A 25,578-nucleotide genomic window follows, 5' to 3' on the forward strand; every position below is an offset into this window, starting at 1 on the left:
GTTCAAGCGATTCTCCTGCTTCAGCCTCCCGAGTAGCTGGGATTACAGGCATGCACCACCACACCTGGCTAATTTTTGCATTTTTAGTAGAGACAGGGTTTCACCATGTTGGCCAGGCTGGTCTCAAACTCCTGACCTCAAGTGATCCACCTGCCTTGGCCTCCCAACATTGTAACCATTTTTAAGTATATGATTCAGTGACTTCAGTACATTCACATTATTGGGCAACCATCACCACCAACTTTCTCCACCTTTTTTCACCCTCCCAAACTAAATCTCTGACCGCATTAAACACTAACTCCCCATTCCCTTCCCTTCCCTTCCTAGCCCCCGATAATCACCATTCTGCTTTCTTTTGCTATGAGTTTATCTGGATACCTCATATAAGAAGAACACTTGGCCTGGCCAAATGTTGTATTTATTACAATTGATGAACTGATATTGACCTGTCATTATTACCTACAGTCCATAGTTTAGATGAGGGTTCACTCTTGGTGTTCTATGTTCTACGGTTTTGGACGAATGTATAATGACATATATTCACCATTACAGTATCAGACATACAGAGTAGGTTCCTAAAAATCCTCAGGCTCTGTCTGCTCACAGATAGATTTTTCAAAATTCTATTCAAGGATTGCCAAACAGATTTAAAAACAAACCTGACAAGCAGATTATCTGGAATATGATAAAGAGGTTGCAACTAGGGAGAATAACCTCTTGAGGTCAGAGAATGAGAAGTGAGCCAGCTTTTGTTTTTACTGTAGAGCTTAATGTTTCAGTTCCATGTGCACGACTGACATTCAAAAAGCAAAATAAAAGGTTTAAAGATAGACTAATTTAAAAATCATCTAAAATATTTCACAAGAGTGGCTGAGAACATTTTGAATAAAGAAGAACCATAACAGGGCCAGGGCTTGGTGGCTCATCCCTATAATCTCAGCTTTTTGGGAGGCTGAGGCAGGAGGATCTCTTGAGCCCAGGAGTTCGAGACCAGCCTGGGCAACATACTGAGACCTTGTCTCTACAAAAAAATTAAAAACTCTGCCAGTTGTGGTGGTGCATGCCTCTAGTCCCAGCTACATAGGAGGCTGAGGTGGGAGGATCAGTGGAGCTCGGGAAATCGAGGCTGCAGTGAGCCACCGTGATCACACTACTGCACTCCAGCCTGGGTGAAAAAGTGAGATCGTCACACACACACACACACACACCGACACACCCACACCAAGTGCCATGCCTAGTAGTTATCAAAATATTATAAGTTGGCTTGGGTTTCCTTAGACGCAGAGCTTGAGACAAGGGTTTGGATACAAGTAGTTGATCTGGGAGGAGATTCCAAGAAGCATCAGTAGAGGAGGGGGAAAGTGAAGACAGTCAAGTAGGGAAAGGAAGAAAGTCAATCCAGAGGCATCAACGAGCTTCTGACCCACAAAGGTGACTGGACTCAGCTCCTCTGGGAGCCTCTGCACTCCAGGGAGATGGTACAGACAAGCTTTACAGTTCCCCTGTCTGTTGAAGGTTGACTCTAAATGAGGTGGAATTTAGCCTGCAAGCTGCTTATGAAGGAATGTCCTTGGGGTCAACACTGGTAGAAGGGAGGTGGCATTTGTAGTCTTTTTTACACCAAAATATTATCTAATTCTAATACTGACCGCCTGGAGTTAGCACCACATTCCACAAGTTAAAAAAGCCCGGTCCCACAGGAATAACCCTATTTCAGACCCCAGGCGCAAAGGGGGTGCCCAGGCCACCCACACTTCCGCCTGCCCAACAAAAATTGGGGGTTCTCACAACTCCTTTCAGGTCCCGTAATTTGCTAGAATGACTCACAGAACTCAGGAAAACATTTTGCTTATGTTCTTACAGAACTGAATTGGATCTGTTTACCCATGTGCAAAGGAAAACCAAACAACAAAGCACAGATTTTGTAGAGATAAAAGTTTACTTCAAGGCAGCCAAGCAAGGAGAGAGGAGTCTGGCTCACATCTGCCTCTCTGAGCTGGGGGCTGCTGCAGATTTTACATACAGAGGGTAGTGAAGCATAACCTCATTGGATCATGTAATGAGGTGATGTGGGAGGCTTGATCTGATTGGATCATACCATGGGATGATGTCAGAGTGCAATCTGATTGGATCATAGATCATGCCATGTGGTGTCCATTTCTTAATTCAGTCCCCATTTGTTGGATCGAACACTTAGGTTCTGCCCGTAGCTGCTTGCTTGGTTCATCTGGGTATGATCAAGGTACGTAACTTGCAACCTGGGGGTCTATGGCAACTGAAAAATAACTGGCCATTTTGTTACACAAAGTTGAACCAGATTGGGCTACTTCTGTGGCTACAGTGTTTACCAGTTTATTATAAAGGATACAACTTAGAAACAGCCAAATGGAAGAGATGCATAAAAGAAAGGAGGATGTGGGGGTGGAAGGGGTTGCGTGGAACCTCCATGCCCTCTCTGGGTGCCATTGGTTGACCGGGGGAATTAATCCCCTGGTGCTTCCAGCCTGCAAGATGAGCTCTGGCAACCAGTAAGTCCCCAGTCAAAGGGGTTCAGGGGCTGGTAGACAGAAATTGAGCAGATGGTAGTTTGCACGGATGAGATAAAGCCTCAGGGGACGTAGCAGCTACACATGGCAATCCAAATCCTCTAATCTCCAAAAGAAAGACAGAGTAGGTTAATGGAACACACCAAGCCCACCCTCCAAAGGCATTCCACACCAGGTCACTTATAAAGCTCCAAAGATGAACCAGAAATGCAAGCTCTACACCAGGGGACCTTGGAGACATCCGAAGAAGGACAGACTGGACCCAGGCCCATGGGGATGAAGAATTTGACAGAGGCCAGGCACAGTGGCTCACGCCTGTAATCCCAGCACTTTGGGAGGCCAAGGCCATCAGATCGCCTGAGCTCAGGAGTTCAAGACCAGCCTGGGCAACATAGCAAGACCTTGTCTCTACAAAAAGTGTAAAAATTAGCAGGGCTTGACGCGCACCTGTGGTCCCAGCTACTCAGGAGGCTGAGGTGGGAGAACCGCTTGAGCCCAGGAGGCTGAGGCTGCAATGAGCTGTGATCATGCCACTGCATTCCAGCTTGGGTGACAGAGACCCTATCTCACAACACAAAACAGAAATAAAGAATCTGATAGAGAATGGTCCCAGAGATTTTGTGAAGGTCCAAGGATGGAGAGAAGGAACCCTGGCTTAAAAGTAGTGAAGTTCCGCTATGCTGCATGGGCAGTCGGGGATACAGAGGCTGAGGGGAGAAGCCACCCTTCATCTCTGGAGCACGAGGCTGCAGACATATTGCAGATCCAGAATTTGGCAGCACTGCATTTGTCGTCGTTCCAGCCATTGCCATTAAATTCCACACAGTCTTCCTCCCTGATATTGTTAGGCTCTCCTCTGTTCCAATACTGCTTGAAGCTGCAAAGCCCATACGGACCGTGAGCTTCTGCCCCCACCTGCTACATGAGCTGTGTTTCTACCTTCCGAAATCTTGATGCTTTTTCTTTTGAGACAGAGTCTCACTCTGTCACCCAGGCTGGAGTGCAGTGGCGCTATCTCGGCTCACTGCAACCTCCGCCTCCCGGGTTCAAGCGATTCTCCTGCCTCAGCCTCCTGAGTAGCTGGGATTACAGGCATATACCACCAGGCCTGGCTAATTTTTGTACTTTGGGTAGAGATGGGGTTTCGCCATGTTGGCCAGGCTGGTCTCGAACTCCTGACCTCAGGTGATCTGCCTGCCTCGGCCTCCCAAAGTGCTGGGATTACAGGTGTGAGCCACCGTGCCCGGCCTCTTGATGCTTTAATATCTGGCCTGCATGTGTATGCTGGACATGTATTGCTCTGCACACCCCATAGTGTTTGAGTGACATTGCCTTGAGTTCCTGTCTCTCTTGCTGCACCCCATCCTTGAAAGAACTTCACCTACTGAGGGTGTGATTTTCAAATACAAACCAACCAATCTGGGGTCCACACCCCCAACCACCTGCCTTACTGGGCGCTTGCATTCAAACCCACTATCTTTTTTTTTTTTTTTTTTTCAGACAGAGTCTCACTCTGTCACCCAGGCTGGAGTGCAGTGGCCTGATCTCGGCTCATTGCAACCTCTGCCTCCTGGGTTCAAGTAATTCTCCTGCCTCAGCCTCCCAAGTAGCTGGGACTACAGGTGTGCGCCACCATGCCTGGCTACTTTTTGTATTTTTAGTAGAAACGGGGTTTCACCATGTTGGCCAGGCTGGTCTCGAACTCCTGGCCTCAGGTGAACTGCCCGAGCCAAGTGTCAGACTGCTAGGGACAGAACCTACCCCCAGAGCCTGCCGATATATGATTCATACCTGCCAATCCTAAGCCTCCTTGCCTGGCCCTCTCTGTTCCTTCCCACAGAATCTATAATAAAGGCTCTGGCTGACAGTTCCCCCCTCTCTGTCTCATGACCCACCTGGTGCTTCCTCTGTTGTGGTGTGTCCTCTCTCTAGGGATCTGTGTGTATGAGAAGCTGCTCACAATGGCAGGTGTCTCCTGAGCTGGTGGCCTTACTGGACCTCAGACTTCCTATTAATACACTATATTTTAATACACCTCCCCGGTGGCAGGCTCCTCCTGCAGCTCTGCTGGTGGAATTCTAGGCACCTGCCATGCTGTCTGGAGGTGGGTATGAAGACCACCTTCCTCAACTCAGTAAAACCCCCAGATTCTTGGGTCTAGGGTGTCAGGGAGTTGGGGAGGATCCCCAGGGAAAGTTCAACTCAGAGTTTCACAATTCCAGCCCCAGTGGATAGGGTGCCCCTTCTGAGATCTACCTGGGCAACAGAGGTGAGCCGTCCACCCATTGCCACGTGCCTTCATGATTTAGATCTGAAAGTCCCATCCAGGTGAAGCGGTTACTTCTGGAAGACTGCAGCTGTAGGAAGTTCTGGAAGGTAGAGGAGGAGTCAGGAGGGAGCTCTGCTTCCCATTTTCCAGGCTCTGTCTCCCCATCTCTTGGCAGGAAGTTCTGCTTATAGGCTAACCTTCAGCCTTCTGGTATACTGGGTCCTGAGCCCCCTCATGTATCCCACGGCACATGTGTCCTGACATGCACACATCCATGCACAGCTGGCCTCTCCTCACACCCTCTTGCTAATACTGCATGTTTATCCACTTCACATGTTCTGTGCATGTCCACAGCTGAGCTGTGCTATGCTTTTAATGAAATCCAGTAAGTTCTAATGAAAAGTGACTTCGTTATACCCCTCCACCTAGGGCAGGGATGGGCAGGCAGTACCCCTCGTTCCTGGAACCATCATCCTCCCTGACCCCCAGGCTTTGTTGCTGTGGTCTGCTGATGTCCTCATTTATGAGAATTTTTGCTGACTTCGGGAGTTGGGGCTGAATCAGAATTGTTTGTTTATTTAATGCCTATGATAGTCAAGCATTTTTCTAGTAAGTTTATAAACTCATTCACTTGAATCTTCCTACCCTATGGTAGATCATATGATTTCCATTTTGTAGATGGGGGATACTAAAGCACAGTGAGGTAATGTAACTGGCCCAAGGTCACACAGCTGGTAAATGGGACATCTGGGATTTGAACCTAGACGGTCTGCTCAATGACAGTCAGGCAATTCACCAAAAGACAGTTAAATGGCATCAAGGAGGAAATGAAATATTCATAATGGCTTTGAATTGTTCCCAAATTCCTAAATTTGGTTCTTTCCAAATTGGAACAACCTGTGTGGCCACCAGCAGGTGAATAAATATATATATAGATATATTTTATATATCTATATATATTTTTATATATATTATATATAATCTATATATATTTATATATCTGTGTATCTATATATATATCTATCCGAAGTCCTAGCCAGAGCAATCAGGCAAAATAAATAAATAAAATGTATCCACATTGGAAAAGAAGTCAAACTACCTTTCTTCACTGATGACGTGATTTTATACATAAAAAACCGTGACGATTCTACCAAAGGGCTCCTGGAACTGATAAATGGCTTCAGTAAAGTTTCAGGATACAAAATCAATGTACAAAAATCAATAGCGTTTCTATATACCAATAACATTCAAGCTGACAGCCAAATCAAGAAAGCAATTTCAGCCAGGCGTGGTGGCTCATGCCTGTGATCCCAGCACTTTGGGAGGCTGAGGTGGGCAGATCACTTGAGGTTAGGAGTTTGAGACCAGCCTGGCCAACATGGTGAAACCACATCTCTACTAAAAACACAAAAATTAGTTGGGCGTGGTGGTGCATGCCTCTAATCCCAGCTACTCGGGAGGCTGAGGCAGGAGAATCACTTGAACCAGGGAGGCGGAAGTTGCAGTGAGCCGAGATCACGCCACGGCATTCCAGCCTGGGTGACAGAGCAAGACTCCATCTCAAGAGAAAAAAAAAGGATACAATTCCATTTACAGTAGCCACACACACAAAAATTATCTAGGAATGCATCTAACCATGGAGATGAAGGATTTCTACAAGGAGAACTACTAAACACTGCTGAAAGAAGTCATAGATGGCACAAACAAATGAAGAAATATTTCATGCTTGATACGGTTTGGCTCTGTGTCTCCACCCAAATCTCACCTTGAATTGAAAGCATTTATGCAGCCAACAAACATATGAAAAAAAGCTCATTATCACTGGTTATTAGAGAAATGCAAATCAAAACCACAATGCGATACCATCTCATGCCAGTTAGAATGGCGATCATTAAAAAGTCAGGAAACAACAGATGCTGGAGAGGATGTGGAGAAATAGGAACACTTTTACACTTTTGATGGAAGTGTAAATTAGTTCAATCATTGTGGAAGACAGTGTGGTGATTCCTCAAGGATCTAGAACCAGAAATACCATTTGACCCAGCAATCCCATTACTGGGTATATACCCAAAGGATTATAAATCATGCTGCTATAAAGACACATGCACACGTATGTTTATTGCAGCACTATTTACAATAGCAAAGACTTGGAACCAACCCGAATGCCCATCAATGATAGATTGGATAAAGAAAATGTGGCACATATACACCATGGAATACTATGCAGCCATAAAAAAGGATGCGTTCATGTCCTTTGCAGGGACGTGGATGAAGCTGGAAACCATCATTCTCAGCAAACTAACACAGGAACAGAAAACCAAACACCGCATGTTCTCACTCATAAGTAGGAGTTGAACAATGAGAACACATGGACACAGGGAGGGGAACATCACACACCGGGGCCTGTTGGGGTTTGAGGAACAAGGGGAGGGGCAGTATTAAGACAAATACTAATGCATGTGGGGCTTAAAACCTAGATGATAGGTTGATGGGTACAGCAAACCACCATGGCACATGTATACCTATGTAACAAACCTGCACATTCTGCACATGTACCCCAGAACTTAAAGTAAAATAAAAAATAAATTTTAAAAAAGTAAGCAAAGGCCAGGCTTGGTGGCTCAGGCCTGTGATCCCAGCACTTTGTGAGGCTGAGGCAGGAAGATTGCTTGAGCCCAAGAGTTCCAGACCAGTCTGGGCAATACAGGGAGATCCCATCCCTACAAAGAATTTTTAAAATTACCTGAGCATGGTGGTGCATGCCTGAAGTCCCAGCTACTTAGGGGGTTGAGGTGGGAGGATCACTTGGGCATAGGAGGTTGAGGCTGCAAGGAGCCCTGGTTGTGTCCACTGCATTCCAGCCTGGGTGACAGAGGGAAAGGAAACTCTCACTGGAAAAAAAAAAAGAATCGAAAGCAAGGACTCAAAGAGATATTTGTACACTCATGTTCACAGCAACGTGATTCACAAGAGCCCAAAGGTGGATGCAATCCGAGTGTCCATTGACAGAGAAATGAATAAACAAAATGTGATATAACCATCCAATGAAATATTATTTATCCTTTAAAAAGGAAGGACAGTGGCCAGGTGCAGTAGCTCACGTCTGTAATCCCAGCACTTTGGGAGGCCGAGACAGGTGGATCATGAGGTCAGGAGCTCAAGACCAGCCTGGCCAATATGGCGAAACCCTGTTTCTACTAAAAAAATACAAACATTAATCAGGAGTGGTGGCGCACACCTGTAGTCCCAGCTACTTGGGAGGCTGAGGCGGGAGAATCGCTTAAACCTGGGAGGCAGATGTTGCAGTGAGCCGAGATCGCACCACTGCACTCCAGCCTGGGCGACAGAGTGAGACTTCATCTCAAAAAAAAAAAAAAAAAGGGAGGACATTCTGACACATGCTACAACATGATGAACCTTGAGGAAAATATGCTAAGTGAAATAAGCCAGTCATAATAAGACAAAGGCTATATGATTCCATTCATACGGGGTCCCTAGAGTCATCAGATTCATAGAAACAGAAAGTAGAATGGTGGGTGCCAGGGGCTGGGGAACGGGGAATGGGGAGTCAGTGTGTCCTGGGGAAAGAGTTTCACTTGGGAAGATGAAAAAGTTTGCGAGATGAATGGTGGTGATGGTTACACAACAATGTGAATCTACTTTGCAAAAGAAAAGAAAATTTCATAGGCTGGGCACGGTGACTCACACCTGTAATCCTAGCACTTTGGGAGGCCAAGGCGGGTGGATCACCTGAAGTTAGGAGTTCGAGACCAGCCTAGCGAATGTGGTGAAACCTTGTCTCTACGAAAAATACAAAAAAATTGCCGAGCATGGAGGCGGGTGCCTGTGATCCCAGCTACTCAGGAGGCTGAGGCAGGAGAACTGCTTGACCCCGGGAGGCAGAGGCTGCAGGGAGCTGAGATCACACCACTGCCCTCCAGCCTGGGTGACAGAGTGAGACTCTGTCTCAAAAAATAAAAATAAAAATAAAAATCCTTTGGGCTCCACCTACTCCACAGATAGATTTTCAAAATTCTATTGAAGGATTTCCAAACAGATTTTAAAACAAACTTGGCAAGCTCATTATTTGGAATATAATAAGGAGGTTATACTCTTTAGTTGGGAATAAATAGCAAAGCTACCAGTGGGGACAGTAACCTCTTGAGATGGGAAAACGGGGACGGAATGAGCTTTAGTTTTCACTGTAGAGACTGATACATTTTGGTTCTGTGTGCACACGTGACTTATTCCACAAGCAAATGAAAACCTTTAAAGCCAGAGTAGACTCAAAAATCATCCAAAAATTGCACAAGAATACTTGAGAACATTTTGATAGAGAAGAGCCATGACCAGGCAGGCCACAGCGGCCCAGGCCTGTAAACTCAGCACTTGCGGAGGCTGAGGCAGGAGGATGAGTTGAGCCCGGGAGTTTAAGAACAGCATGGGCAACACTGTGAGACCCCATCTCTACAAAAAAATTTTTAAAAGTAGCTAGATATGGTGATGCACACGTGTGGTCCCAGCTACTCTGGAGGCTGAGGTGGGAGGATCACTGGAGCCCATGAGGTCAAGGCCGCAGTGAGCCATGATTGCACCACTGCACTTCAGCCTGGGTGACAGAGCAAGACCTTGTCTCCCACATAAAAGGAGCCATGCCTGGTAGTTATCAAAATATAAGCTTGGCTTGGGTTTCCCCTCCTAAAGAGCTTGAGACAAGGATTTGGATATAAGTAGCTTATCTGGGAGGAGATTCCAAGAAGCATCAGCAGGGGACGGGGAGAATGAAGAGGAGCAGGTAGGGAAAGGAAGGAACCCAATACAAAGGCACCAATGAGCTGAAAAGGGCAATTGGGTCCAATCCCCCTGGGAGCCTCTGGGAGACGACATAGAACTAGCCTCACAGTTCCTCTGCCTGTTGAAGGTCAACTCTTAAGTAAGACGGAATTTAGCTTGCAAGCTGTTTATGAAGGCGCGTCTTTGGGGTCGACATCAGTAGAAAGGAAGTGATGTTTGTGGTGTCTTATTTACACCAAAGAAATTCTCTAACACTAGCTTCCTGGAGTTAGCACCACATTCCACAAATTAAAGGGCTAGGTCCCAAAAGACTGACCCTGCTTCCGATGCCAGGTGCAAAGACAGTCTTTGCACTGTCTACCCACACTTCTGCCAGGCTGGCAAAAAATTGTGGCTTCCCCTAAGTCCACCTCAAGTTCAGTAATTTCCTAGAATGATTTAGGGAACTCGGGAAAACATTTTGCTTATGTTGTTACCGAACTAAATTGGGTCAGTTCCCTGGCTCACAGTGGAAAACCAAACACTGAAGCACTGGGGTTTTGTAGAGAGAAAAATTTATTGCAAGGTAGCCAAGCAAAGACACGGGAGTCTGACCCAAATCTGTCTCTCCAAGTTGGGGGCTGGGGCAGATTTTATATACAGAGGGTAGTGAGGCATGATATGATTGGATCTTGTAATGAGGGGATTCAGGAGGCTTGATCTGACTGGATCACGCCGTGGAGTGATGCCAGGGCTCAATCTGATTGGATCAAGGATCATGCCACGTGGTGTCCACTTCTTAACTCAGTCCCTGTTCCTCGGTCTGAGCACTTAGGTTCCACGTGGATTTGCACGCTTCGTTCATCTGGACATGCCCAGGGTACGTAACTTGCAACCTGGGAGTCCACGACAACTGAAAAACAACTCGCCATTTTATTACACAAAGTTGAACCAGATTGGGCTGGATCTGCGGTTACAATGTTTACCAGTTTATTATAAAGGATACAACTAGAGGGGCGGGGCGGTGCCGGCAAGATGGCTGCGCCCGAGAAGGTGACATTTCCAGAGAAACCAAGCCACAAAAAGTACAGGGCCGCCCTGAAGAAGGAGAAACGAAAGAAACGCCAGCAGGAACTTGCTCCACTGAGGGACTCAGGACTCTCACAGAAAGAGGAGGACACTTTTATTGAAAAACAACAACTAGAAAAGCTATGGGGAAGAGAGAGGCAAAGATTACATGAGGAGTGGTTGCTGAGAGAGCAGAAGGCACAAGAAGAATTCAGAATAAAGAAGGAAAAGGAAGAGGTGGCTAGAAAACGGCAAGAACAAGAGCGAAAGTTAAAGGAACAATGGGAAGAACAGCAGAGGAAAGAGAGAGGGGAGGAGGAACAGAAACGACAGAAGAAACAAAAACCGGAAGCTGTCCAGAAGATGCTGGATCAGGCTGAAAATGAGTTGGAAAATGGCGCCACATGGCAAAACCCGGAACCCCCCCTTGGATTTCAGAGTCATGGAGAAGGATGGAGTTAATTGTCCCTTCTACAGTAAAACAGGAGCTTGCAGATTTGGAGACAGATGTTCACATAATTTCCCAACGTCCAGTCCTACCCTTCTTATTAAAAGCATGTTTACAGTGTTTGGAATGGAGCAGTGCAGGAGGGATGACTATGACTCTGAAGCAAGCTTGGAGTACAGCGAGGAAGAAAACTACCAACAATTCCTAGATTTCTATGAGGATGTGCTGCCCGAGTTCAAGAACGTGGGGAGAGACTGGGCGCGGTGGCTCAGGCCTGTAATCCCAGCACTTTGGGAGGCCAAAGCAGGTGGATCACGAGGTCAAGAGATCGAGACCATCCTGGTCAACATGTTGAAACCCCGTCTCTACCAAAAATACAAGAATTAGCTGGGCGCGGTGGTGCACGCCCAGCTAATTTTTGTACTTTTAGTAGAGTCCCAGCTACTTGGGAGGCTGAGGCAGGAGAATCGCTTGAACCCGGGAGGCGGCGGTTGCAGTGAGCCTAGATCGCGCCACTGCACTCCAGCCTGGCGACAGAGCAAGACCCCATCTTTAAAAAAATAATAGTAATTAAAAAATAACGTGGGGAGAGTGATTCAGTTCAAGGGCAGTTGCAACTTGGAACCTCACCTGAGGGGCAAGTATATATGTTCAGTACCAGTCGGAAGAAGAATGCCAAGCAGCTCTTTCTCTGTTTAACGGACGATGGTATGTATGCAGGACGACAGCTTCAGTGTGAATTCTGCCCAGTGGCCCGGTGGAAAATGGTGATTTGTGGTTTATTTGAAATACAACAATGTCCAAGAGGAAAACACTGCAACTTTCTTCAGGTGTTGAGAAATCCAGTATGGACCTCTGCTTGTCTCCAGATCTGACTGGCTCCTCCTTTGGCAAGAGCTCCAAGAGGAGAGACAGGATGGGCCACCACGATGAATACTACAGGCTGCGGGGAAGGAGAAACCTAGTCCAGACCATTCCTACAAAAGAAATGGGGAATCTGAAAGGAAAAGGAAGAAATCTCACTAGCACATGTCAAAGAGCCAGGAGAGGCACAATTCACCAAGTAGAGGAAGAAATAGTGACCGCAGCGGGGGCCGGTGCAGCCTGAGTGAGAACCGCCGGAGCCGTCACAGCCGGAGCCAAAGTTTCTCTAGATCCCAAAGTTGTGGTAGGAGGAGATCGGGTAGTAGAGACAGAACTGTTCAGAGTCCCAAATCCAAATAAACCTGTTTTACTCTTACAAAAAATAATAGGCCAGGCGCGGTGGCTCACACCTGTAATCCCAGCACTTCGGGAGGCCGAGGCGGGCAGATCATCTGAGGTCGGGAGTTCAAGACCAGGCTGACCAACACGGAGAAACCCCGTCTGTACTAAAAATACAAAAAATTAGCCGGGCCTGGTGGCGCCTGCCTGTAATTCCAGCTACTCGTGAGGCTGAGGCAGGAGAATCACTTGAACCCGGGAAGCAGAGGTTGCAGTGAGCCAAGATCGCACCATGGCACTCCAGCCTGAGCAACAAGAGTGAAACTCCATCTCGAAAAATAGTAATAATAATAATAATAAAATAAAGAATACAACTTAGAAACAGCCAAATGGAAGCCATGTATAAGACAAAGGAAGATGTGGGGGTGGAAGGGGTTGCGTGGAGCCTCCATGCCCTCTCTGGGTGCCATTGGTAACTGGGGAATTAATTCCCTGGTGCTTCCAGCCTGCAAAATGAGCTCTTGCAACCAGTAAGTCCCCGATCAAAGGGGTGCAGGAGGTGGTAGGTGGAAGTTGACCAGATGGTAGGTTTGCATGTATGAGATAACACCCCAGGGGACATGGCAGCTACACATGGCAACCCAAATATCCTAATCTCCAAAAGGAAGAGAGAGTGGATTCTTGGAACACAAGTCCACCCCCAAAGGCATCCCACACCAGCTCACTCATAAAGCTCCAAGGATGGGCCAGAAAAACAAGCTCTACACCAGGGGAACTTGGAGGCATGACAAGAAGGACAGAATGGGACCCAGCCTTCTAAAGGAGGAAGAATCTGACAGAGAACAGTCCCAGAGATTTTGTGAAGGTCGAAGGACGGAGAGAAGGAACTGTAGCTTAAAAGGGGGTGAAGTTCTGCTACGCAGGAGGGGGGTTTGGGGTGGCAGAGGCTGGAGAAAGAAACTGTTCTTCATCCCTGGAGCAGGAGGCTGCAGACTTTTTGCAGATCCAGAATTTGGCAAGATTACATTTGTCATCGTTCCAGCCATTGCCACTAAATTCCGCGCAGTCTTCCTCCCCAACGTTGTTGGGCTCTCCTCTGTTCCAATACTGCTCGAAGCTGCAAAGCCCATGCGGAATGTGAGCCTCTGTCCCCCACCAGCTACATGAGCTGTGTTTCTACCTTCTGTCATCTTGATGCCTTAACATCTGCCCTGCGTGTGTATGCTGGACTTGAATCCCTCTGCATACCTGATAATATGCCTGACTCACGATGCCTTGAGTTCCTGCCTCTCTTCTCACAACCTGTCCTTGGGTGGACTCCACCTATTGAGGGTGTGATTTTCAAATACAAACCAACCAATCTGGAGTCCACACCCCCAGCGACCTGCCTTACTGGGCTCTTGTACTCCAAGCCACTATCCTGTACTAATCACCCCAAGGCCAGGTGTCAGACAGCGAGGGGCAGCCCCTGTGCCCCAGAGCCCAAAAAATGCTTCATACTTCCCAATCCTAAGCCTGTTCACCTGGCCTTGACCTTTCCTTTCCACAGAAACCATAATAAAGGCTCTGGCCCACAGTCCCCCCTCCCCACCACTCTGCCTCATAACAGACCCTGGTGCTTCCCCAGGTGGCCCCCAGCTGTGATGTGTCCTCTCTCTAGGGATCTGTGTATATGAGAAGCTACTCACAATGGCAGGTGTCTCCTGAGCTGGTGGCCTTACCGGACCTCAGACTTCCTATTAATACACTGTATTTTAACACACTCACCCACGGGGTAAGCTCCTCCTGCAGCTCTGCTAGTGGAATTCTAGGCACCTGCCATGCTGTCTGGAGGTGGGTATGAAGACCACCTTCCTCAACTCAGTAAAACCCCCAGATTCTTGGGTCTAGGGTATCAGGGAGTTGGGGAGGATCCCCAGGGAAAGTTCAACTCAGAGTTTCACAATTCCAGCCCCAGTGGATAGGGTGCCCCTTCTGAGATCTACCTGGGCAACAGAGGTGAGCCGTCCACCCATTGCCACGTGCCTTCATGATTTAGATCTGAAAGTCCCATCCAGGTGAAGCGGTTACTTCTGGAAGACTGCAGCTGTAGGAAGTTCTGGAAGGTAGAGGAGGAGTCAGGAGGGAGCTCTGCTTCCCATTTTCCAGGCTCTGTCTCCCCATCTCTTGGCGGGAAGTTCTGCTTGTAGGCTAACCTTCAGCCTTCTGGTATACTAGGTCCTGAGCCCCCTCATGTCTGAGTCCCTCTCACATGTGTATCCCACGGCACATGTGTCCTGACATGCACACATCCATGCACAGCTGGCCTCTCCTCACACCCTCTTGCTAATACTGCATGTTTATCCACTTCACATGTTCTGTGCATGTCCACGCACATTTACTCATAACTGGGCTTAATGTATTGGAGCCAGAGGCAACCATTTCCTAACTGCTGGTCATGCACATCTCCTTTCAGCTCTGCACTGAGTGACATCACAACGACAGCTTGAAATCAGCCACCATGGGAATATTTACACCAGGGAAACTGGCAAACACGACCCATCAGGACCTCTTCCCCCAGAGAGCTGGTTGTTAACCTCTTGCAGCATGCCGCAGGGGTTCACTTATATTTGATGTTTTTTTCCGGAGCATTCACACGTGTTCAGATTTGGTTTGTATCTGCTCTAAGGGTACTTGGGACTCCCTCATTCACATCCTTCTCCTCCCATCTTTCCAAGTGGAGCAAAGCCTCTCTTTTGCAAAATCCTCTCCGAGCACCTCCTCCCTGGTTGGCCAGAAGCCATGCCCCAGGCCAGGACAGGGACCTCCACCAGGTGTACCTGCTCCTCAGCACTTTTGATTACGACGAGCTGGGCCCCCACTTCTTGGCAGGCGGTGATGGAGTCGTGCCAGTTCCGCTGGGAGTTAGACATGAAGTAACAGTTTCCTTGGAAGAATGTCCATTCCCAGGGGCAGCGGCGGCACAGGCGTTCTGTTGGGGGAGGCTGGTCAGGGCTGGGCTTAGATTAGGTTGTCCATATTCCTGTATCTGCCCAGCCTTCAAGGTCTTGACAGTCAGAGCCCTTCCTTGACTGTCCACGCTGGGTGGACCATTCCCCTCCCCACTTCCCGAGACCCTCCGCCATCCCCACGAGAACTCGGGAGTCCTGGCCCCATCTCCTCCAGACTAGGAGAAGTTGGGGCTTTAGAACTCAGAACAGAAGGCAGGAGACTGGCTTAACTGAGTGCCCATTGTATACCCGGCCCACTGTGAACACTGAGGGCAATGATCACAGTTACCCTGTGTTCTCATTTCACAGATGAGGAAACTTGCTCAGGCAGGGTCAGTGACTCAAGCAAACTCACACCACACAACGACCATCTCAAGCCCAAGAAGCCCTGGTTCCAGATACTCACCCACTGCAGCCTTCAGCTGGGTCAGCTCCTGGTAGATCTCCTGATGCTTAGATTTCTCTGGAAGCTCACCCACTGCAGCCTTCAGCTGGCTCAGCTCCTGGTAGATCTCCTGCTGCTTAGATTTCTCTGGAAGCTCACCCACTGCAGCCTTCAGCTGGGTCAGCTCCTGGTAGATCTCCTGCTGCTTAGATTTCTCTGGAAGCTCACCCACTGCAGCCTTCAGCTGGCTCAGCTCCTGGTAGATCTCCTGCTGCTTAGATTTTTCTGGAAGCTCACCCACTGCAGCCTTCAGCTGGCTCAGCTCCTGGTAGATCTCCTGCTGCTTAGATTTCTCTGGAAGCTCACCCACTGCAGCCTTCAGCCGGGTCAGCTCCTGGTAGATCTCCTGCTGCTTAGATTTCTCTGGAAGCTCACCCACTGCAGCCTTCAGCCAGGTCAGCTCCTGGTAGATCTCCTGCTGCTTAGATTTCTCTGGAAGCTCACCCACTGCAGCCTTCAGCTGGGTCAGCTCCTGGTAGATCTCCTGCAGCTTGGATTTCTCTGAGAGCTCACCCACTGCAGCTTTAAACTGGGTCAGGTTCTGGTAGATCACGTCTTGCCTGGATTGTTCCTGACTTATGGAGCTGGGGACCTTGGACACTGGGCCAAGAAAAAAAAAGGAACTGCAATTATTAAACACCTACAGTGTGCCAAGCCCTGAACTGAGCCCCATAGGGACATCATTTGTGAGAGCCAAGGTCTTGGTTAATCCCCTTTGAAGATGAAGAAAACTGACACCTGGAGAAGGCAGCACAGAAGGCCAAGGAGAGCCAGATTCTTCCCGTCCTCCTCCTCCTCCCTCTCCTGTCCTGCCCTAGAGTGGGGAGGAGCTGTGGGAGAGGCCCCTACAGACCCCCAGGGACAACATCTTGGCTCTCAGTCCCACCTCCCTCCCAGACCTGGCAGCTCCAGGCTGTGTCCACAGCCAAAAGCCAGGCGTGGGGACCCCAGACCCTCAGAACCTGCCCCTGACCTTGGACAAGGAGCGCAGCCAAGAGCGTGAAGGAGAGGAGTTGCAGCACCAGGGGACCATGGCCAAGACACCCTGAGAGAGGATACATGCGTCAGCCTGCCAGTGTCCCCACCTGAGCCTGGCCCAGGGAGAGCCTGGCCTAAATCCCTCAGCACCCCAGGACCCAGGAACCCCAGCCCCAGCCCCCTCCACTCCAACACCTGGGAATCCAGGCCCTAGCTCTAACCTCCCCAGGACCCAGGGACCCCGTCCCCAGCCTCCCCCTCCCCAGGTCCCAGGAACCAGGTACCTGCTTCCACCTCCCCAGGACCCAGGAATCCAGGCCCCAGCCTCTACATTCCCAGGTCCCTGGAACCCAGGCCCCCAGCCCCCACCTCCCCAGGACCCAGGGACCCAGGACCCAGCCTCCCCTTCCCCAGGTCCCAGTAACCCAGGTACCTGCTCCCACCTCCCCAAGACCCAAGAATCTGGGTCCCAGCCCCTACATCCCCAGGTCCCAGGAACCCAGGCCCAAGTCCCCACCTCCCCATGACCCAGGAGTCCAGGCCCAGGCCCCCACCTCTCCAGGACCCAGGAGTCTAGGCCCCTGACCCCACCTCCCCAGGACCCAGGAACCCAGGCTTCAACTTCTACCTCCCCAGAACCCAGGAGTCTTGGCCCCAGCCTCCACCTTCCCAGGAACCAGGAATTCAGGCCCCAAACTCAACCTCCTCAGGTCCCAGGAGTCCAGGCCCATAGCCCCACATCCCCAGGACCCAAGAGTCCAGGCCCCAGCGTCCAGCTCCTCAGGACCCAGGAGTCCAGGAGTCTCTCGTCTCTCCTCCCAAACTGCTAACTCCTCTCTACCTGCTAAGCTCTTGTAGCCTCGAGTCTGTCGGAATCCAAGGCCTCTCAGCTGTTCCTCCTCTGAATGGATAGACGTGAAATCAGAGCCTGGGCAGGCTGAGGCCATGGCTGGCCATCCCTTGCCCCTTCCCAGAATCCCAGCGTCCCAACCCAGCCTCACCCAGGAGGCCCAGCTGCTGCAGTCTTGGTTCCTTGGAGTCACTCATGTCGCTCCACTCTCCCCCAGTGTCCAGAACTCCTGGGGGCCACAGCTTTTATTTCCCACCCTGTGATCTTTACTTCCTAAATCTAGTCTCCCACAGAAAGAGAAACAGGAAGTTGGGTAGGGATCTGTCATCCAAAAGGCTAGTGGAAAGCATCAGAGCATGAGATGGGCCGGATCTTTCAAGAGTTTCAGGGAGGCAGTGGGGGATGGTCTGGGGTTGACAGGGAGAAGGACTCATCCACTCATGGATGGCTGAGCAGTGGGATGCTTTTAATGAAATCTGATAAATTGTAAGAGAAAGCTACTGTGTTACACCCCCTCCACTAGGGCAAGGGTGGGCAGGTAGCACCCCCAGTTCCTGGAAGCACTGTCCCCTGTGACCTCCTGGCTTTCCTGCTTTGAGCTGCTGCTGTCCTCATTTTTGGGAATTCCTGCTGACTTTGGGAGTTGGGGCAGAATCATAATTGCTTCTTTATTTAATGCCTAGGGTAGTCAGGTACTTTTCCAACAGCTTTATAAACTAATTCATTTAATGTTCCTACCCTTCAGTAGATCATATGACCTCCATTATACAGATGAGGAAACTGAGGAGGCACTGCAAGGTTAGCTAACTGGCCCAAGGTCATACAGCTGGTAAATGGTGGGGCTGAGACTCGAACCCAGTCTGCCTCCACAGTGCATGCTGTTAACCAAAGAGTGAAATAGTATCAAAGAGGAAAGAAAAGATCCATAGCAGCTTTATTTAGAATGATCTGAAATTGGAACAACCCTGTGTCAACCAGCAGGTGAATGATAAAAAATATAATGGCATATTCAAAGATTGGAATACTATACAGCAATGAAAAAGCAAAGTACTAGTACATTTAATAACATAGATAAATCTCACAAAACAGTAAAAGGACCCAGACAGAGCGAGTACACACTGTAATATTTGATTTTATGTGATTTTTGAGAACAGGCAGAAGTAACCTTTGAAGGAGACTCAGAATGGGAATTATCAGGAAGGAGCAGGTGGAGACTGACAACCGGGTTTCTGTATGCTGGAAATGTTCTATATTTTGATCATAGAGATGTGCATTTACCACATGTGTGTTAAATCTCAATTTAAAGATGGAAAATACATACATGTATCATAATCAAATAGTGGTTTTTGACCTGATCTTTACTTTGTATTCTTTTAAAAAATTTTTTAATTTTAGAATAATTTTGGGTTTATAGCAAAGTTGCAAATGTAGGAAAGAGATTTCCCATATGTAAATCCCTCACCTAGGGATCCCTAATGTGAACCCAGTTTCTCCTAATGGTACCATTTCACATGGTAATGAGGTAGGAAACTGGCAGAACTTGTTTTCTGGCCACAACCCTGCAGACCCATACAGAATCTGGTCCAGATGAGATGATGTGAAGAAACCAGCAGGAACCAGAAGATGGCAACGAAAGCAATCCCTGGCTGCCTCATTGCTCGTGGGCATAAGATACTCCCGCCAGTGCCATGACTGTTTACCAATGCCATGGCAATGACCCAGAAGTTCCCACCTGTTTCCATGGAAACAACCTGGACATCATCACCCTTTTCCTTAAAACTTCTAAAGAACCTGCCCCTCAATTTGCGTTGACCCACCCCTTAACTGACGTATAACTGAAAGTGAGTTGACATGAGTATAACTACAGTTGCCAAGAGCTTGTATATTGTTGACTCTGGGTGCACTGCCTATGAGTTAGCCCTGCTTCACAAGGAGCAGTATCATTACATAAAAAATATCTGTCTAAGACCAGGTATGGTGGCTCACGCCTGTAATCCTAACACTTTGGGAGGCCAAGGTGGGCGGATCACAGGGTCAGGAGTTCGAGACCCTCCTGGCTACATGGTGAAACCCCATCTCTTTTAAAAATACAAAAAAATTAGCCAGGCATGGCACGTGTCTGTAGTCCCAGCTACTCAGGGGGCTGAGGCGGAGGAATTGCTTGAACCTGGGAGGCAGAGGTTGCAGTGAGCTGAGACTGTGACAATGCACTCCAGCTTGGGCGAGAGAGTGAGACTCCATCTCAAAAACAAACAAACAAAACCGGTGGCTCACACCTGTAATCCCAGCACTTTGGGAGGCTGAGGCAGGCAGATCACCTGAGGTCAGGAGTTCGAGACCAGCCTGAGCAACATGGTAAAACCCTGTCTCTACTAAAAATACAAAATTAGCCAGGCATGGTGGCTGATGCCTGTAATCCCAGCTACTCGAGAGGCTGAGGCAGGAGAATCACTTGAACCTGGAAGGCGGAGGTTGCAGTGAGCCGAGACTGCAATACTGCACTCCAGCCTGGGCGACAGAGTGAGACTCCATGTCAAAAACAAACAAACAAACAAACAAAAGGCGGCTCACGCTTGTAATCCCAGCACTTTGGGAGGCCAAGGCAGGCAGATCACCTAAGGTCGGGAGTTCAAGACCAGTCTGACCAACATGGAGAAACCCTGTCTCTACTAAAAATACAAAATTAGCCAGGCATGGTGGCTGATGCCTGTAATCCCAGCTACTCAGGAGGCTGAGGCAGGAGAATCGCTTGAACCTGGGAGGCAGAGGTTGCGGTGAGCTAAGATCATGCCATTGCCTTCCAGCCTGGGCAACAAGAGTGAAACTCCGTCTCAAAAAAAAAAAAAAAATCTCTGTCTAACATCACTGGCTAACCCTTGAATTCTTTCCAGAGCGAAGCCAAGAACCCTCCCCGGCTAAGCCCCAATTTTGGGGTTCACCTGTCCTGCAACATTTGGTGACCGTGAAGGGACAAAGACAGTGAGCAAGAGGCAGTGACTGGTGCAGCACTGCCGATCTGTCAATGGTGATCGGCAGTGAGACAGCAAGACAGTGGGGATCACTGAAGAATTAGTAAGACAGCAGAGACAGTGGCAATTGGTGATTGGCAGAGAGGTGAAACAGCAAGGGATGGCAAGACAGCAAGACGGCAACTGGTAAGGTGGCAAGAGGCGCCCATCAGTGATAGGTCAGTGAGACAGAGAGGTGGTGATCAGAGAGTGGTGGCAAAGAAAGAAAGACAGAGAGGTGGTGTATTAGTCTGTTTTCACGCTGCTGATGAAGACGTACCTGAAACTGGGCAATTTGTAAGAAAAATAGGTGCCTTTTGGCCGTAACTGCCATCTTCCAGTAATTTGCCAAAATGACGAACGCAAAGGGAAAGAGGAGAGGCACCCAATATATGTTCTCTAGGCCTTTTAGAAAGCATGGGGTTGTTCCTTTGGCCACGTATATGCAAATTTATAAGAAAGGTGATATTGTAGACATCAAGGGAATGGGTACTGTTCAAAAAGGAATGGACCACAAGGGTTACCATGGCAAAACTGGAAGAGTCTACAATGTTACCCAACATGCTGTTGGCATTGTTGTAAACAAACAAGGGCAAGATTCATGCCGAGAGAATTAATGTGTGCATTGAGTGCATTAAGCATGCTAAGAGCTGAGATAGCTTCCTGAAATGTGTGAAGGAAAATAATCAGAAACAGAAAGAAGCCAAAGAGAAAGGTACCTGGGTTCAACTGAAGCACCAGCCTGCTCCACCCAGAGAAGCACGCTTTGTGAGAACCAATGGGAAGGAGGCTGAGCTGCTGGAAACTCTTCCCTATGAATTCATGGCATCAGAGGTGTTAAAAAAATAAAAGACCTCTGGATTGTAAAAAAAAAAAAAAAAAAAAGAAAAAAAGAAAGGAAAGAAAGAAAGAAAAAGAGGTTTAATGAGCAGTTCCACATTGCTAGGGAGGCCTCACAATCATGGTGGAAGGCAAAAGGTAAGTCTTACATCGCAGCAGACAAGAGCGAATGAGACAGCCAAGCGAAAGGGGTTTCCCCTTATAAAACCATCGGGTATCATGAGACTGACTCACTACCACGAAAACAGTGTGGAGGAAACTGCACCCATGATTCAATTATCTCCCACTGGGTTCCTCCCACAACACGAGGGAATTATGGGAGCTACAATTCAAGATGAGATTTGGGTAGGGACACACCCAAACGATATCAGATGGTGATCAGCGGTCAGCAGGATGATGACTGGTGAGACGGAGAGGCAGCAGTTGACGAGAGAGAGCAAGACAGCCATCAGCACTACGGTAATCAAAGCTGCAGAGCTGTAACACTAACCAAGGACTCTTTGAAGAACCATCATCTTCCCTAGCAGGCAATGGAGCTGAGCAGATGAACATTCGGCTGTAGTGCCATGTAATGTGGGACCAGCCACTCTGACCAGCAGGCAATAGGCTACTGGTCCCCTGTGACAGCTGAGCTGGCCCAAGCTGGGAAACCTGGGGACCTGGCCTTGGTGGAGAACACCTTCACCCAGGCCCTAAGTTGGAGACCAGTCAGTGCCATTTTGGCTCCTGGGGACAGGTGAGTGTCCTGTCTGCCCCCGCCTCCACAGTATTGTGTGAGCCAGGAAATAAGACTTTTGGTTAGATAGTCAGTTCAAAGGCCCCTGTAGCACATCTGACCAACTACGTTCTTTTTTTTTTTTTTCTTTTTTTGAGGTGGAATCTTGCTCTGTCGCCCAGGCTGGAGTGCAGTGGCACGATCTCAGCTCACTGCAAGCTCCGCCTCCCGGGTTCACACCATTCTCCTGCCTCAGCCTCCCCAGTAACTGGGACTACAGGCGCCCGCCACCACGCCTGGCTAATTTTTTGTATTTTTAGTAGAGACGGGGTTTCACCGTGTTAGCCAGGATGGTCTCGATCTCCTGACCTGGTGATCCACTGGCCTCAGCCTCCCAAAGTGCTGGGATTACAGGCGTGAGCCACTGCGCCCAGCCCAACTACATTCTTATTACCCCTTTTCTTGGTCCTTTCTCCTCTAATGTCATTTTATTTTTCCATCAGCCATTTATTTTATTTCATCTTGAAATGTATGTTTTGTTTTCAGTTTTAGTTTTTTTGTTTTTGTTTGTTTATCATATGATATTACTTATCATGGATATTACTTATTACTTATCATCAGCCAAGCTTGATAACTTAGCTGAGGTACTGTTTGTCGTGTTTCTCCCTATACAACATTATGATCAAATAAAGTTTTTTTGACAAACACATGGACGGCATCAGAAAATCTATTAATAATAGCATACCATCCAGGCACGGTGGCTCACATTTGTAATCCCAGCGCTTTGGGAGGCTGAGGTGAATGGATCACCTAAGGTCAGGAGTTCAAGACCAGCCTAGCTAACATAGTGAAACCCTATCTAAAAACACAAAATTAGCCGACATGGTGGCACATGCCTAAAATCCCAGCTACTTGGGATGCTGAGGCAGGAGAATCGCTTAAACCTGAAAGGCAGAGGTTGCAGTGAGCCGAGATTGTGCCATTGCACTCCAATTTGGGCTACAGAGTGAGACTCCATCTCAAATAATAATAATAATAATAAATCAAATGAACAATTTAAAGTAGAAAACCTACATAAGTATCACAGTAGATCAAATAAAAGTGTTCAATAAAACTCAACAGTGACTCATGATTTACATTTTTAAGTCTTCATCAACTAAGAGTAGAAGGAAATATCTTCATGGTTGTGGTATCCATCAAGAACCCACAGCAAACACCATTTCTACTGGAGAAACTTTAGAAGCATTCCCACTGAAATCAAGACAAATGAAAAGAAAATCCACAAACTTGCAAAAATATTTTCAAGACATATATAAAGAAATCATCCAGCCTGGGCAGCACTGTGAGATCTTGTCTCTACAAATAATTTAAAAATTTAGCCAAGCGTGGTGGTGCACACCTGCAGTCCCAGCTACTTGGGCAGCTGAGGTGGGAGATTGCTTAAGCTCAGGAGGTCAAGGCTGCAGTGAGCTATGATAGTGCCAGTGAGCTTCAGCCTGGGAAACAGAGCAAGACCCAATCTCAAAAGAAAAAAGAGACTCATATTCAAAGTAAGTAAAGAACTCCTAAAACGCAACAGTAAGAAAACAACAAACCTAGTTTAAAGATGAGCAAAAGTACAGATCAACAATGGAAAAACAACCCAATTAAAAATGGGCAAAGGACTTGAATAAACATTTTTCCAAAGAAGATATACAAGTGGCCAACGAGCACGTGAAAACATGCTCGACATCACTAATCATTCAGGAAATGCAAATTAAAACCACAATGAGATACCACCTAACACCCACTAGGATGACTACTACAAAAAATAATAACGTGGCCGGGCACGGTGGCTCACGCCTGTAATCCCAGCACTTTGGGAGGCCGAGGCGGGCAGATCATGAGGTCAGGAGATCGAGACCATCCTGGCTAACACGGTGAAACCCCGTCTCTACTAAAAATACAAAAAAATTAGCCAGGTGTGGTGGCGGGTGCCTGTAGTCCCAGCTACTCGGGAGGCCGAGGCAGAAGAATAGTGTGAACCCAGGAGGCAGAGCTTGCAGTGAGCCAAGATCATGCCACGGCACTCCAGCCTGGGCAACAGAGTGAGATTCCATCTCAAAAACAATAATAATAATAATAATAATAATGTAACAAATAATGGCAAAGATGTGGAGAAACTGGAACTCTTGTGCATTGTTGGTGGGAATGTAAAATGGTGCAGTCACTACAGAAAACAGTACGGCAGTTCCTAAAAAATAGAAATAAAAATTTCATTACATATAATCCAGCAATCCCACTTCTGGGTATATACTCAAAACAATTGAAAGCAAGGACTGTTTTCTGTTTTATTGTGTAATTGTCTAGTTTTAGTCTTGGCGTAATGTGGGCCTGGTAGAATGAGTTAGGAAGAATTCCTTCCTCTTCAATTTTTTGGATTAGTTTGAGAATTTATGTTAGTTCTTTATAAGTTTGGTAGAATTTAGCAGTGAAGCCATCCAGCCCTGGGCATTTCTTTGTTGGGAGGCATTTTACTTTGATTCAATCTCATTACTCATTATTGTTCTGTTTCAGGTTTTCTATTTCTTCCTGTTTCAATCTTGGTGGGTTGTCCAGGAATTTATCCATTTCGTCTAGGTCTTCTAATTTGATTAGCGTATAGTTGTTCATAATAGTCTCTGATGATTTTTTTTCTGTGTATTTCTGTGGTTTCAATCGTAATATCTCCTTTTCAGTTCTGATTTTGTTTATTTGGGCCTTATCTCTTTTTTTCTTGGTTATTCTTGATAGTGGTTTATCAATTTTGATTATCTTTTTAAAAAATTTCCTTTTGCTGATCCTCTGTTTTTGTTTTTGTTTTTGTTTTTGTTTAGTCTTTATTTCATTTAGTTCTGTTCTGATTTGTGTTATTTCCTTCCATCTAATTTTGGGTTTGGTTTGGTTTGGTTTTACATTCCTAGTTCCTTGAGGTGTATTCCTAGGTTGTTTATTTGAAATCTTTCCACTTTTTTTTTTTTTTTTTTTTTTTTGAGATGGAGTCTTGCTTTGTCGCCCAGGCTGGAGTGCAGTGGCGCGATCTCAGCTCACTGCAAGCTCCGCCTCCCGGGTTCACGCCATTCTCCTGCCTCAGCCTCCCGAGTAGCTGGGACTACAGGCGCCCACTACCATGCCCGGCTAATTTTTTGTATTTTTAGTAGAGACGGGGTTTCACCGTGTTAGCCAGGATGGTCTCGATCTCCTGACCTCGTGATCCGCCCGCCTCGGCCTCCCAAAGTGCTGGGATTACAGGCGTGAGCCACCGCGCCCGGCCTCTACTTTTTTGATGTAGGCATTTTGTGTGTTTTTTTGTTTTTAAGATGGCATCTCACTATGTTGCCTAGGCTGGTCTTGAACTCCTGGGCTCAAGCAAGCCTCCCACCTTGGCCTCCCAAAGTGCTGGGATTACTGGCATGAGCCACTGTGC

The 25,578-nt window shown here is 47.7% G+C and overlaps 2 protein-coding genes and 1 pseudogene across 4 annotated transcripts; 1 reads left to right on the forward strand and 2 right to left on the reverse strand.

The window, feature by feature from the left end:
* Positions 1-3,221: 3,221 nt before the first annotated feature.
* Positions 3,222-7,637, reverse strand: LOC115931601 (CD209 antigen-like protein 2). Its single transcript, XM_031004228.2, has 3 exons — positions 7,559-7,637; positions 4,803-4,915; positions 3,222-3,423 (listed from the first exon to the last, which is right to left on the reverse strand). Exons 1-3 carry the CDS (start codon positions 7,574-7,576, stop codon positions 3,222-3,224), a joined length of 333 nt encoding a protein of 110 aa, XP_030860088.1. The 5' UTR covers positions 7,577-7,637.
* A 2,986-nt stretch (positions 7,638-10,623) lies between these two features.
* LOC109024040 (U2 small nuclear ribonucleoprotein auxiliary factor 35 kDa subunit-related protein 2-like) lies at positions 10,624-12,328 on the forward strand (annotated as a pseudogene).
* Positions 12,048-17,798, reverse strand: LOC101151081 (CD209 antigen). 3 transcript variants are annotated; one of them, XM_055371481.2, is made up of 7 exons: positions 17,722-17,798; positions 17,562-17,621; positions 16,716-16,787; positions 15,842-16,342; positions 15,127-15,278; positions 14,293-14,405; positions 12,048-13,424 (listed from the first exon to the last, which is right to left on the reverse strand). In XM_055371481.2, the coding sequence occupies exons 1-7, from the start codon at positions 17,765-17,767 to the stop codon at positions 13,223-13,225; spliced, it is 1,146 nt and encodes a 381-aa protein (XP_055227456.1). In that variant the 5' UTR covers positions 17,768-17,798; the 3' UTR covers positions 12,048-13,222. The 3 variants fall into 3 exon arrangements, with proteins under 3 accessions (XP_055227456.1, XP_055227455.1, XP_004059938.4); XM_055371480.2 differs by having other exon boundaries at positions 15,773-16,342; XM_004059890.5 differs by having other exon boundaries at positions 15,704-16,342.
* Between the last annotated feature and the right edge of the window lie 7,780 nt (positions 17,799-25,578).

This window comes from Gorilla gorilla, chromosome 20 (assembly GCF_029281585.2).
Source record: "Gorilla gorilla gorilla isolate KB3781 chromosome 20, NHGRI_mGorGor1-v2.1_pri, whole genome shotgun sequence".
NCBI lineage: Eukaryota > Metazoa > Chordata > Mammalia > Primates > Hominidae > Gorilla > Gorilla gorilla.

Coding starts and splice junctions, on each gene's coding strand:
- LOC115931601 (XM_031004228.2), bottom strand. Junction 3,424..4,802: donor GGCTCACCTCTGTTGCCCAG/GTAGATCTCAGA, acceptor TGGGCTTTGCAG/CTTCAAGCAGTATTGGAACA.
- LOC101151081 (XM_004059890.5), bottom strand. CDS start 17,767: ATGAGTGACTCCAAGGAACCAAGACTGCAGCAGCTGGGCCTCCTGG. Junction 16,343..16,715: donor GGCTGCGCTCCTTGTCCAAG/GTCAGGGGCAGG, acceptor TTCTTGGCCCAG/TGTCCAAGGTCCCCAGCTCC. Junction 13,425..14,292: donor GGCTCACCTCTGTTGCCCAG/GTAGATCTCAGA, acceptor TGGGCTTTGCAG/CTTCGAGCAGTATTGGAACA.